Source organism: Oryzias melastigma, linkage group LG23 (genome assembly GCF_002922805.2).
Source record: "Oryzias melastigma strain HK-1 linkage group LG23, ASM292280v2, whole genome shotgun sequence".
NCBI lineage: Eukaryota > Metazoa > Chordata > Actinopteri > Beloniformes > Adrianichthyidae > Oryzias > Oryzias melastigma.
This window is the reverse complement of record NC_050534.1, coordinates 14,047,858-14,061,763: the sequence shown is the minus strand read 5'-3', so window position 1 is coordinate 14,061,763 and position 13,906 is coordinate 14,047,858. Positions and strand designations below refer to the sequence as shown.

Genomic DNA, 13,906 nt, shown 5'->3' with positions numbered 1-13,906 from the left:
TTTAGCTTGTTTTCTTTATTTAGTAGCCAGCTGGTTATCAGTATAGTTTGAGCTTATAATTGGTGAACAAGAAATAGTAAAACATAAGAGAAAAGTAAAATTTTTTTTTTTTTTTTTTGAGGGGAGTTTATATGGATCACACCACAAAGCTCCAGTTCAAAATAGACGTCAACAAACCAAACTAGGGAACAGATTTTCTCTGTCTCACTTTTTCTTTTGAGAAGACTACAGACAAACTGTGCAGTTCAGGAATGTTTTAACGCCACGATTGTATAAGAAGTACAGAAACTCATCGTGTTGAATCGCCTCACCTAATGTTTGCATGTTGCTAACGGAGTTAAAAAAAAAAAGAAAAAACGATGTGAAATAAAATTGTATTTGTTTCTTTGGCCCAGTTAAAATGTGCTTTGACATCTGAATAAAGCAAGAAAAGGTTTCAGAAGACAAACAAACACGTGTGCGGCATGTCTTTATTTATGTTGTTGGGGATTTGTTAGGGGAATATCAAAAATTTGGAGGATACGATAAATAGAAAGTCTTAATTTTCTTATCATTTGGGATCATTAAGGAGATTGGGAGCATTGATATTTACAAGAATTAGTGCATCTTCTCTATATGGAAACTCCTTCCTCCAGTCCCCCAACCTGACAATTCCGTCCTCTACGCAAATATGAGCATATAGGTCAAAATGAAAAGTGCTTGTTAACACCAATCTGTTTCCTTCTTTCCTTTTGTGTTGAAAATTCTGTTCGTTCGCTGACGAGCGCCTGAGTACTTGTTAAATCCGACGTGCGAGCTTGAATTTCTCCCGGATAATTTGTTGCTGCTGGATTTTCACTTGCAGCAGGTTTTCTTCTTAATGGGCTGAGCTGCAGAGAGGGTGACAGTTGTGTCTCTCACCCTGTCCTCCTGCTCCATTAATACTCTGAGCCAAAAGAAGAAAAACTGTTGATTATTTATAACATTTGTTTTAGGAATTAGTTTTTTTAATGATCTTACTTGGCCAGGTGAGTCAGAGACTCGGTCACGTTCTTGCCAGTGTAGGCGCTGACTTCATAAAACATCACCTTATTTTCCTATATAGAAAAAAAGGGAGTTAAATGTTGAACAGAAAAGTATAATGACATTTCATCACATTCTGAAATCTATAGTATCGGCTTACAAAAGCCAGTCTCTCTGCTGCTTTCAGTGTCACCTCCCTCTCTTGTTCCATGTCCATTTTGTTGCCCAGAAGAAGAATGGGGATTCCTTCTCCTGCTGCTTCCTAACAAAAGAGAAACTATTTATGTGAGGATAAAAGGAGAGCCATAACGTTCTAACAAATCCATTTCTGTGAAGTCACATTGTCTGCCGTGTTTTTGCAGACTTACTAAACTTAAACTATTCAGATTTTTTATGATTAATTCATAGCAAACGCTCCAAAAGTGGACAGAGCCAACCTAAACTATTTGATAAATGGACCCATGAGAAAGGTGAAATATTGTCCGACCTGGACATTAAGGAGCCAGGGTCGCACAGCCTTGAAGCTCTCCTCCAGCGTGACGTCGTACATCACAACCACGCCGTCCGCCTTACGAAAGAACTGCTTGGTGATGCTGCGGTATCTGTGTCAACGACAGAAAGTGGCGGTATAAGTGCACTAATTCACCTCGCTTGTTCTTGAAATAATTGCATTTATCATGCTTTTATTTTGTAGTGCCATTATGAAAAAGAAACTACCCTTTTTACTAAATTAACAGGATATTCATACACACTCACCGGCCACTCTATTAGGCACACCTGTCCAAATTTCTAATCAGCCAATCACATTGCAGCAACTCAATGTGGAAGAAAAGTGATTGAAGTGGCTTTGAACGTGGCGTTGTTGTTGGTGCCAGACGGGCTGGTCTGAGTATTCCAGAAACTGCTGATCTACTGGGATTTTCACTCACAACCATCTCTAGGGTTTATAGAGAATGGTCAGAAAAAGAGAAAATATCCAGTGAGCGGCAGTTCTATGAGTGAAAATGCCTTCTTGATGCCAGAAGTCAGAGGAGAATGACCAGACTGGTTCCAGCTGATAGAACGGGAACTCAAATAACCGCTGGTTACAACCGAAATCTGCAGAAGTGTAATCTCTGAATATACAACGATCTTAAGGCAGATGGGCTACAACAGCAGAAGAACACACCGGGTACCACTCCTGTCAGCTAAGAACAGGAAACTGATGCTACAATTCACACAGGATCATTAAAACTGGACAATAAAAGATTGGAAAAACGTTGTCTGGTTTGATGAGTCTTCAATTCTTATGCAACTTTCAGACAGTAGGGTCAGAACATGAAATCGTGGATCCATCCTTCCTTTTATCAACGATTTAGGCTGGTGGTGGTAGTGTAATGGTGTGGGGAATATTATCTTGGCACACTTTGGGGTTTGCCAGTTTGGGGTTATTTATAGTGAGGAATCAACAGTAGAATGCAATTAAAACCTCAAAAAGTAGAATTTTCATGGTAGGGCTCCTTTAAGACAGGGGTGTCCAAGCTGTGCCCCGCGGACCAACTGTGACCCGCAGCCCAGCTTTTATTGGTCCTCAATAAAGAAATTCTGAAAATCCAACAGAATTCTAGATGGGCTGCACGGTGGCGCAGTGGTTAGCGCTCTTGCCTCACAACAAGGAGGCCCTGGTTCGAATCCTGGCTGGGGGATTTGGGACCTTTCTGTGTGGAGTTTGCGTGTTCTCCCCGTGCATGCGTGGGTTTTCACCGGGGACTCCGGCTTCCTCCCACCGTCCAAAAACATGCTTCATAGGTTAATTGGTGACTCTAAATTGCCCCTAGGTGTGAATGTGAGAGAGTGTGTGTGTGATTGAGGCCCTGTGACAGACTGGCGACCTGACTAGGGTGTACCCCGCCTTCGCCCTTCGGAAGCCGGGTCAGGCTCCGGCACCCCCGCGACCCCAACAGGGACAAAGCGGTCAGGAGAATGGATGGATGGAATTCTATCTATGACACTCTTGAGTGGCCCTCTTTTGCTATTCTGAGTTTTAGCTCTATGTGGAGCCAACTGTTCTTTCCCACTAAACAAATTAAGCAAAGAAGAACCTTTAGGCAAGATACTAAAGACCACGAGTCACCAGAAATGGCAGAGCCAAGGAAACACAAAATAGCGAGTGAGTGCAGAAGAATTCAGACACTGTTGAAAAATTAGTATTTCTTCAACCCTTGTGCTATCCTAGGCATGTTTACATTAAAAGAGGGGTCCTCTGGACCCCACAAGACAGTACGCTGAACTTTTTTGTTCAAGGATGTTTTATTTCCACTGGTATCCATGGTAGACATGAAATCATGTCCACTTTTGTTATGGGAGGGATCACAAATCAATTTTGGGTCATCTGGGCTCCCTAAGATAGCACAAGGGTTAAAGAAATCAAAGGAAATGTAGTCTGTTTGATTTGCAATGGAGCTGTTGCTGTAATGAAAGAGTATAACGGCCGTTGGCATTGTGAGACCAAACATCAGAGCTACATGTCATTCCCTGGTGCCGAACGAACACAGAAAGTCAAGCAAATGACAACGAGCCCGCAAGCTCAACAACTTGGAAAATACCATCAAAGCAAGCTAAGAAGTTGCTAAGCTTATAGTCCAGCATAGCAAACCGTTGTCGGATGGCGATTTCATAAAGCAGTGTCTCGTCAAATAATGTGCCCGGAAAAAATGCAGGATTTCAACAACGTAAGTTTGTCCAAAACTACAGTGACGCGGAAAATCAAGGACTTGTCTGCTAATTTGAAAGTCTGACTGAGAAGGGTACACTGTGGTCATGTGCCATCTTCTGATGCTACTTCCAGCAGGATAAGGCACCATGTCATAAAGCTAGAATCATCTCAGACTGGTTTCTTGAACAGGAGTTCACTGGACTCAACAGTCACCAGATCTCTACCCAATAAAGCACCTTTGGGATGTGGTGGAACAGGAGATCGGCATCATGGATGTTCAGCCTACAAATCTGCAGCAACTGTGTGATGCTATCGTGTCAATACGGACCAACTCTCTGAGGAATGTTTCCAGTACCTTGTTGAATCTATGCCAACAAGAATTGAGGCAGTTCTGAAGGTAAAATGGGCTCCAACCCAGTACTAATAAAGTGGCCAGAAATGGTATCATGGAAACTCACCTTTCTTGACCGGCAGTGTCCCAAAGCTGCATGGCTATCTGCATACTGTCAAGGGTTAAGGTCTTCACACTGTAGTCAATACCTGATTAGAATATGAAAGAATATCAGGAAAAGACCATACAAGACCACTAGAGGGGGAAAGCAAGGCCCAAATGAGAAGAGATAAAGAAGAGAAAATTCTGCAGAACTGAGATAATCTGCTGTAGAATGTATCCTGGCGCTCTTAGACAGGCAGTGTGACTTTATAATCTCATTCATGTGATCCTAAGCAAGGCCTCCTGGAACCGGCTTTAACATCCACGAAAACATGCATTCCTATCCTTGTACGGATTTTGCAAAAGTTCCAGGGTCATTGCTCTCACCCACAGTAGTAGTAGAGGACGGGTGGAACCGGCCCTCGCAGAAGGAGCGCAGCAGGGATGTCTTGCCTACGCAGGAGTTTCCGACAAGTACCACCTTGAATAAACGATCCGGAGCAAACACAGTTCTTTCTTTTGTCATCTAAAGTAGAACAAAGTGCAAGATTACTCTTTTTTTTCCTCAATAAACCATTTTTGTAGATCAATACACACACTTCGTGGACCTACTTGCTGGCTCTCTTTCCCCACAGGCTGTTGTCTTGGTGACACTGGTGTCTTCTTCCCTCTTGCAGAGCAAGATTTCTTCACAGATGCGTCTTCTGCGAGCTTTCCAGCGTGCCTGGAAAGCTGTACTAAAGAGGCATTTGTAGCCATGGCGACGGGGGATTCAGTTTGTGCTTTCTCGTCTTCCTCTTCACTGAGTTGGTGCAGTAAAGGCTGTGGTCCGTCTTGAAGAAGGAGATGCGGCAAGTGGTCCTCTTCGATGGAGATAACCCGGCGGAGAGGCCACCCGTCGGGATCCAGGACCTCGTCGTCCGCTCTCTGCGTCGATGCACTTCTCAGCAGTTTATTAGTCATTTTGTTTGGCTCCTTTCTGATCTTTGGCTTCACGTCGTACGAACTTTGGACGGGACTGACGCCTCCGTTTGCCAGATTTGTCCTCCATGTCGGCCTTTGCTGGCTTGAAAAGGTGGCGTCAGTCATGGTGAAGTTATCATCTTTGTCATCTTCACTGGAAGGAGCAAACACAGTTTAAGAACAACTTTTCAACAACAAGAGGAGAAACATTGATCAGTTGAATTGAACTTCTGGTCCAAAGCACCTTTTATTTCTCCTCCTGTACTCAATAAATTGGGTCCTAACTCGCTAAATTTCTTCTTTGTTAACGAAACAATAAGTTAAAAAGGCAACATTAGAGAAACAAATCACCTTTGATCCAGCTTGGACGCATCATCAAACATCTCAACGGCGTCTGCCCTCTGCTTTTTTGCGACAGATGTTCGAGGCTTTTTTTTGTTTTTAATCAAACAGAAATAAACAGAATTTGTTAGTAAGTTTTACTTTTATCTAGTAACAGCAACATAAATGTTTTTAATATAATTGAGACTTACCACTTCACAGAACATGTCCCTCTCGTCTTTTAAATGTTTGTTCATCTCCCTGCAAAGAATCACATCAAACATTTCTTTTGTAAAAGCGTTCCCGGTGGATTTTTTTTTTTTCATTATGATTTTGCCGTTTTTAGCCTCCAAGTTGTGGGCGGGACTGTTGGTCCTGCAATCATTTCCCATCATCCCTCTGTTTACACTTTCTCCTGCTAGCTTACAGCCCCTCACACCCCCAACCTGACATTACGGGTGCAACAAAAATGAGAAGCAATATTGGAGCTATCCAGCAGTACAGTTTTGAGCAGGATAATCTGTGATCCATATGGATTGCTCCAGGAAGATACAGTATTTCAAAACTATTTATAAGCATATTTTCTCAGTTTTTGTAGATTTGGGTCATGACATGTAAATGTAATCAGAAACTACATGTTTTAGCATTTTTTTGTTGCTGTTTTTAATGTTCAAAGATGTTTTATTTTTAAATTTAGGCCTCAAAAAGCAAATGTTTAGATGTGATATGTGTGTGTGAGTATATATTTATCCATTGGAGTACTTTATATGTTCTATTAACCCTGTAAAGCCCACTTCATCAAATAATTGACAGAAAATTCATTTTTTTCACATAATATTTAAATTTCAATCATGATATGTTGTGTGGCTTTGAAAAAAATATTATTTAGGGGGAAAAAAAGCACCTTATTTAGCCATTGTCTCAAATTTAATCCACACATTTTTAACATGGTGACACTCATACATAATTAATTATCAGCAAATTTATATTTGTTTCAATACACTAAGTAGTCATTTAGGAAAAATAAAATAACAATAGCTGAGCTAATCTCAACCTGGAGTGTTGAAAATTAGCAAAACATTTTCCCTCCAAAACTGTTTCTGAGATGTCACGGGGCAGCCATTTTGAAATGAGCAGAAAAGGGCCTTCTACTGCCTCTAGTGGAGTGATGATGTACTGCACAGCAGAAAACCTTAAGGAAGTCACATACAATGGATTTTTAAGGAACGTTTTGATTATGCTAGTGAGTAATGTTAAAACACCATTTTCATTAGAGTGGATCTTTAAGGTGTTAGTTACTGTGCATTTAGCTTCTTAGAATGATTTAAAAGAGAATAAGATTCATAAGCTTATCATGGTCTTACCGGAGAAGGTCCAGCTGCCTCATGAGACTTTGCTTCTCTCTCTGAAGTCCTTCGGTTATTCTGTACATTTCCCTTAAAAACATAAATATATAAAGTTCAGTTTTTGCTTTGAACCACCCTGCAGTGCTTAGCTACATTTGCGCACAAAAGGGAAAGTCCACCCACATCTCCTTCTCCTGCTGCAGCCGCCTGGCCTGCTCCTGCAGCATCCCCAGCTGCTCCTGGGCCAGAGCCAGCTCCTGGCTGGTGCACTCCAGCGCTCTGGACAGCTCGTCGTTGGTCATTTTCAGCTTCAGGTTCTCCACGTGGCTCTCGTGCTTCTCGCTGTCCAGCTCGTTGCACTGGAGCTCCAACTGAAGAGGGAGCGACGCAGGAGAATGAAAAGACGCTAATGCTTTTGGAGAGCACTTGATGAGAGCTGAATGAGGAGAGAGCTCCTCTGAGGTTGAACGAAGAAGTGTTTGGTTAAATGGTGTTTTGGAAGGTTTTAACGTGTTCTTGAAGCATTTTTGTCATGATGGAGAAAGATGATCAAAAATAGAATTTCTCAGAAAGCAGACGGTAAATTGCCATTGAGAAAAAAACTATAGCAGTGATGGGGAAACAAGCTCTCTGCTCCTCTCCATATGGAGATCAACTTACGTCTTGTTTTTTTCTCGTTTGAGATCAAATCTGGTTTAAAACTGTACAACTGGATGGCTACAATATTTCGTTGCACCGTAAATGTTATCTTGGGGTTGTGAGGGGCTTTAAGCTAGTGGGAGGAAGTGTAAACAAAGGAATAATGGGAAGTCAGCTCAGGCGTACTTCTTGCAAACTCAGGCAAATTTTTTTTATGAACTACTGCCACTCTGCAGAAACTATATCCTGGACCACGTGTCTAATTCAAGACCAAAGGGTAAATATATCCGGCCCTCTAGATCGGGGTCTGGAACCTGCGGCTCCAGAGCCACTTGTAGCTCTTTTATCTCTCCAAGGTAGCTCTCTGGCTGAATTAATCATAAAATAATAGTAATTTTGAAAAAAAAAAATAGTTTAGCTTCTATTTTAGCAACATGCTAACGTTTTTACTAGTTTGTTTTCTACTAGGGTTTTTTGGCTAATTAGGAGCTTAGCTTCTATTTTAGCAACATGCTAACGTTTTTACTAGTTTGTTTTCTACTAGGTTTTTTTGGCTTTAGGAGTTTAGCTTCTATTATAGCAACATGCTAACGTTTTTACTAGTTTGTTTTCTACTAGGGTTTTTTGGCTAATTAGGAGCTTAGCTTCTATTTTAGCAACATGCTAACGTTTTTACTAGTTTGTTTTCTACTAGGGTTTTTAGGCTAATTAGAAGCTTAGCTTCTATTTTAGCAACATGCTAACGTTTTTTACTAGTTTGTTTTCCACTAGGGTTTTTAGGCTAATTAGGAGTTTAGCTTCTATTTTAGCAACATGCTAACGTTTTTTACTAGTTTGTTGTCTAGTGAGGTCTTTAGGCTAATTTAGAATTTAGCTGCTGTTTTAGCAACAGACTAATATGTTTGAATAATTTAGATTTCGGAGGAATTTTATGTTAGTTTGGAGTTTAGCGAATATTTTTGCAAAATGCTGTTTTCAGATAATTTGTTATCTACTGAAGTTTTTTTTGGATAATTTAGCTTCTATATTGGCAACATGCTAACATTTTTGACTAATTTAGCTTACTGAAGAATTTTAGGCTACTTTGGAGTTCAGTTTTTAATTGAGCAACGGACTAGCTTTTTTTTGGCTAATTTAGCCTCTGCGTTTTTTTATGCTAATTTGGAGTTTAGCTTATATATTAGCAATATGCTAACATTTTTGGCTGATTTAATTTTTTGAGGAATTCTCTGCTAACTTGGAGTTCACATCAGGCTAGTTATTAAGCAACAAGCTAGCTTTTTCGCTGATTAGACATGTACTAAACGTAAAAGGTAAAAATGTAAAATTGAGTCCAACAAAATGACTTTTTTTTGTTAATTATTTTGGATAAAAATAGCATAGTTATAATTAGAAAACCGAAATGGATCAAAAGACAATCCGAGTCGGACTTTAAATCCTCATTTCTGCAACTAGCGTAAAGAAAATTAGCTGTAAATGTTGCACAAATGAACGTACCCGTTTCTGCTTCTGGAAAAGATACTCGAGCTCTCGCTCCTTTGACACCAGCTGATGCTCCAGGTCCTGGCTGCGCAGCTGCAGACGCTCAGAGTCCTGCAGTCAAGAAAAACATGAAAAACATACACATCATCAACTACTTTGCTACATTTACACTCAGACTATTAAAATTGATAAAGAATATGAACTCTTTCTTATTTAAAGCAGAATTCCCATAAAGAAAAGTGGCAAAAATAACAGAAAAGTTCTAGTTTTGACTTGTCATGTGAGCTCTTCTACCATCAATAACAGCCGTTCTTTCTCCGTCTTTATCTGAGCCTCCATCTCTTCGTACAAATGACGGATCTCGCTGTCATGTGTTGCAGCCTTCCTGCAAGAAAAAGATATCACTTGGTGGGAACTCCATGGACGGCATTCGATAAATGAACAGCAGATGTGATGAAGGAGTGTTCTTTCACACTAGTATAACAAATGGTTTCATGCAGATTTTGTCGGTGCCTATAGGTCACCTCTGTAAAGCACTCTCCATCTCCTTCTTCTCCTGGTAGGCTTCTTTGATCTGCAGTGTGACTCTGGCCAGAAACTCCTCAAAATTGGACAAAAGATGAGGCTCATCTCGCCTGAACTGAGTCCAAAGACTTCGTATTTCACCTGGACTAGAAAAAAATGTTTCATAAAGGGGAGGAGGATGTCACGCCGAGGCCTGGTTGAAATGTATTTTTACGTGACGTTTGAGAACACTCACTCCTCAAAGATATTAATGGCTCCCAGACTCTCCAGCAGCATGCAGAAGTGCCTCTCCTCCTCATCTCCATCGCCCGACAGCTTGGCTTCCCACTGGCTCTGGTAAAGAGCTTCTTTGGCTTTAAGGACGGGGCCAGAGGCGTAATGTTGGTCGTCTGTTACAGAGATCCTCCGTCCGTGCAGAAACTGACCTAAAGCATGAGGACAGAATGTATTTATTGTAGTAAATATGCTAGATCTGTGATTTTTTTATGGCTTTTAAAGTATTTTTTTTAAAAACAAATAGATATGTTTTTATAATTTTCTTGTAGCATTTTTCTCATGATGGAAGACATATATATAGAAAAAAAATAAGACTAAAACTGTGCATTTTTTATTATTTTTTTTTATTGAAATCGTCGACGAAAAATTGCGGTTTGAGAAAAGCAATCCCAAAGTCTCCTTTCTACATTCCAATTCGGATACATCTACACTGTAAAAAAATGTCAGAAAAAAAGTAAAATCATGAAAGTTAACAACTGTAATGTTTACAGTGAACAGTTTTACACTGTAGTATTATTACAGTAAAATCTCAGCTGCCAACTTTTTAATGAAAAATTAATGTTCGTCGTTATTAGTTTCGTAGACTGACATTGTAATTTTTATGGGATAAATTTAATGTTCCTACAGTAAAATTATGATACAATTTTCAACAAAAAAAAACTGTAATATATGACAATATGAATTATTTTATTTGTAAAATACCAAAAAAAAGTATATTTTACGGTAAAATTCTGGCTACTTCAGCTGCCAGTTTTTTATCGTAAAATTAATGCATGTCTTTACTAATTTTAGTGTATTTTTTAAGAGTAAATAAATTGCTATTTACAGTAAAAATCATCAATATTACCAAAAAAGACTTATAAACATTTGTTTATTGTAATATTGTTTATAGTAACACCTTGTTTTTTATGATAATTTTCTGGCAATCGCGGCTGCCAGTTTTTAAACGGCTAAATTTACAATATTTTTTTACAATGCACTTGCAGACAAATATATCCATTAACGTCCACGTTTTCCTAGTCTGAGCTGCCATGTGGCTCAAAATATAACTCAAAATTGTAGCTCTGATACCTTTTTTCTATGCTAAAGTTAGCTTAGGTTTGTATGGCGCTATAAGCTAGTGGGAAAGAGTGAAACAAAAGAGCTAATGGGAAATTAGCTGTGCTATAAACTTAGTGGGGAATTTCTAAAGAGTTTCTGCTGCGCTGCAGGTAATATGTCTAAAAAAAGACATTCATTTTGGCTGAAAACTATATTGCTGAATAGTTATGATACATTTTTTCAACGCTAATGTTAGCTTAGGCTTGTGAGGTGCTATAAGCTAGCGGAAGAGAGTGAAAGAGAAGGGCTGCTTGAAAATTAGCTGAGGCTAACTTCTTCGCCGTACGCTTAAAGGTGAATTTCTATAGAGCTTCTGCTCCCCTACAAAAAAAAATGTCTTAAAAAAACGACATTAATTCCCTCTAAAAACTGTATGGCTAAATAACTGATATATTTTGTCTATGCTAATGTTAGCTTGGGCTTTTTAGGTGCTAAAAGCTAGTGGGAAAGAGTGAAACAAAATGGATAGTGGGAAATTAGCCGAGGCTAACTTCTGCGCTATCAACTTACATGTGAATTTCTAAAGAGTTTCTGCTGCGTTGTCCTAAAAAATGACTAAAAACTGTATGGCTGAATAGCTCTGATACATTTTTTCTACCCTAATGTTAGCTTAGGCTAATGAGGGGCTATACGCTAGCAGGAAAGAGTGAAACAAAGGGGCTAATGAGAAATTAGTTGAGGTTGACTTCTGCGCCGTTAGCTTAGAGGTGAATTTCTAAAAAGCACCTGTTGCACTGCAAAAAATTTCTTAAAAAATGACATTAATTTTGGCTAAAATCTGTAGCGTACTGGATAAATAGCTCTGATACCTTTTTTTTCTACGCTAATGTTAGCTTAGGCTTGTGAGGTGCTATAAGCTAGTGGGAGAGAGTGAAAAAAGGGCTAATAGAAAATTAGCCGAAGCTAACATCTGTGCCGTTAGCTTAGAGGTTAATTTCTTAAGAGCACCTGTTGCGCCGCAGAAAACATGTCTTAAAAAACAACATTAATTCTGGGTAAAAACTGTAGCCTATGGCTAAATAGATCCGATGCTTTTTTGTCTACGCTAATGTTAGCTTAGGCTTGTGAGGTGCTATAAACTAGCGGAAGAGAGTGAAAAAAAGGGCCTCTAAGCTAAGCTAACATCTTAGCCTCTAACATCTTAGCCTCTTAGCCTCTAAGCTAACATCTGTGATGTTAGCTGTGATGTTAGCTTAGAGGTGAATTTCTAAAAAGCACATTTTGCACTGCAAAAAATGTCTTAAAAAGATATGAGTTTTGGCTAAAAAATTGATTAATCATAATTAAAAGACCACTGGGAACAATTTTACAATAGAAAAAAAAACAAACTAAAAGTACTCTTCAGTAGCTTGACTGTTGTGTCTGGAGAATAATAAAGAAATAGTTGACAATAATAGATAAAAAAGAAGTCGTTTCTGGGTTTTGCGGCTCCCTCAGGAATGAAATTTCAGCTCCTCAATCTGATATAACAGCAGAACACGATGAACTCCAGAAAGAATGTGCGCTTTCTTTTTTTATCCGTCAGCTGAACTTTCCGCCCCCTCCCTCCTGAAGAGCCCATCAAGTACAGCCGGCTATTAAGCAGCGTAACTGTAGAAGTGATTGACACCTGTAGAAGCCAGGCTTCCATCCAGATGCAATTCAAAGATATCTTTGAAAAACGCAGCTTTGGAGGAAGCGTTGAATCATAATTTGGTGACAGAGTTGGAGGCAATCTCTGCAGGTGGTTGGAGCAGCAGCACCTGCCTGGGATCAGTCACCTACTGGAAGTTAAAGCAATTTTTCACTAAAAGACATTTGAAGATTATTAATCCATGTGCAATTTGGAAAGAATTAAATCTTTAAAACTAGAAAGATTACTTTTTTTATTATTATTATTTTAACGTCCAACTACATTCACGCTTTTTTAGGTTAAATTTAGGCAATCTAGGGTAAAATTCACAAGTTTTTTTCTAGAATTTCAATACAAACAAGCTTAATTCCATATTTTCCCAAATATATGTTCCAATCTAGATAATATTGAAAGGTTTACTTTAAAAATGTAAAGTTTTTGAAACAAACGTTCTTAGGGAGAAAAGAACTAGCCTTTAGCTCTCCAAATGAATTTATTTCTGCATCAAATTTTTAGCTAAATGGATCTTAGCGACACAAGAAACACTTTTGCTAATTTTAAATGCTAAATCAACAATTTATGGTATTTACAAACTTGAAAAACACAACATTTAATTTAAGGAATTTTGTCAGGAATGCCATAAACCTCTTTTTAATCAAAATGAAGGAACATTTTGCTGTTGTTGCTTCAATGATGATAAAACAGTATTAAAAGCCAGGCACGTCCAAAGTCTGGCCCTAACAAAAAAAATACTAATAATTTTAGGATTTTTTTAGGATTGCCATAAACTCTCTTTTTTCTGGATCAACTCGGTGAGCATTTTACGATACTTTGCTGTATGACAAAATAATAATAAAATGACAGTATAAGCTAAGCATGTCCAAAGTCTGGCCTTAAAACTTAAAACACACATTTTAATTCAGGAATTATTTTCAGAAATCCTGTAATTCCATTTTTTTTTCTTTTTATGGATTCACACCATAAAACATTTTGCTGCTGTTGACTCAATGATGAAAAAATGACAGTATGAATCAAGCATGTCCAAAGTCTGGCCTTCAAGCTTTAAAAATATGTTTAAATTTAGGAATTTCTTCAGAAATCCTATAATTATGGCCCGCAGCAGCAGTCTACTGACTGCAAGGACTGTATTGTTTTTGCTTAAACATTCAATCTTTCTGCGCCTTTGAGCCAAAATTTCACCCCCGCCACATGAACGAAAAGTACCTCAAAATTTTATCACACGTAGGGAAAATTGAAAATGAATTTTTGGCATGTTGTGCGTGACCTACCCCAAAACGATGACATCACGGCAAGCGTTTTTGTAAAAAAAATGAATGGGCCAAAAATCGCCTATGGGGCCAAAAAAAAATATTTCGAGATACGCAAACGAAAGCCCATGCAACGTGTCGGGGATGAACCCAAGAACATTTGAAATCATTATGGGATGGCTGTCAAGCCGTAGGCTTGGCGGCCATCTTGCGCCGAAATCAGAAAAATGGCGATTTTCACGT

The 13,906-nt window shown here is 38.9% G+C and overlaps 1 protein-coding gene and 1 long non-coding RNA gene across 4 annotated transcripts in view; one reads left to right on the top strand and one right to left on the bottom strand.

Annotated features, from left to right (window-relative positions):
- Positions 1–100: 100 nt before the first annotated feature.
- Positions 101–13,906, bottom strand: part of cracr2ab (calcium release activated channel regulator 2Ab) — a 22,088-nt gene continuing 8,282 nt past the window's right edge. For 2 of the 3 annotated variants that reach the window (XM_024284169.2, XM_024284160.2), the window contains 15 exons: positions 9,642–9,831; positions 9,406–9,552; positions 9,176–9,266; positions 8,897–8,992; positions 6,944–7,131; positions 6,779–6,850; positions 5,627–5,675; positions 5,445–5,521; positions 4,743–5,247; positions 4,518–4,656; positions 4,156–4,237; positions 1,490–1,604; positions 1,163–1,264; positions 1,000–1,076; positions 101–925 (listed from right to left, as the gene is read on the bottom strand). In XM_024284169.2, the coding sequence (XP_024139937.1) occupies positions 835–925; positions 1,000–1,076; positions 1,163–1,264; positions 1,490–1,604; positions 4,156–4,237; positions 4,518–4,656; positions 4,743–5,247; positions 5,445–5,521; positions 5,627–5,675; positions 6,779–6,850; positions 6,944–7,131; positions 8,897–8,992; positions 9,176–9,266; positions 9,406–9,552; positions 9,642–9,831 (2,021 nt within the window). In that variant the 3' untranslated portion in view covers positions 101–834. Of the gene's footprint in view, positions 946–999; positions 1,077–1,162; positions 1,265–1,489; positions 1,605–4,155; positions 4,238–4,517; positions 4,657–4,742; positions 5,248–5,444; positions 5,522–5,626; positions 5,676–6,778; positions 6,851–6,943; positions 7,132–8,896; positions 8,993–9,175; positions 9,267–9,405; positions 9,553–9,641; positions 9,832–13,906 lie in introns of all 3 variants that reach the window. The other variant, XM_036210172.1, reaches the window with a different exon arrangement.
- Positions 7,442–9,648, top strand: LOC112153826. Its single transcript, XR_002920552.2, has 3 exons — positions 7,442–7,676; positions 9,262–9,358; positions 9,445–9,648. It is a non-coding gene; the product is annotated as an uncharacterized LOC112153826 (long non-coding RNA).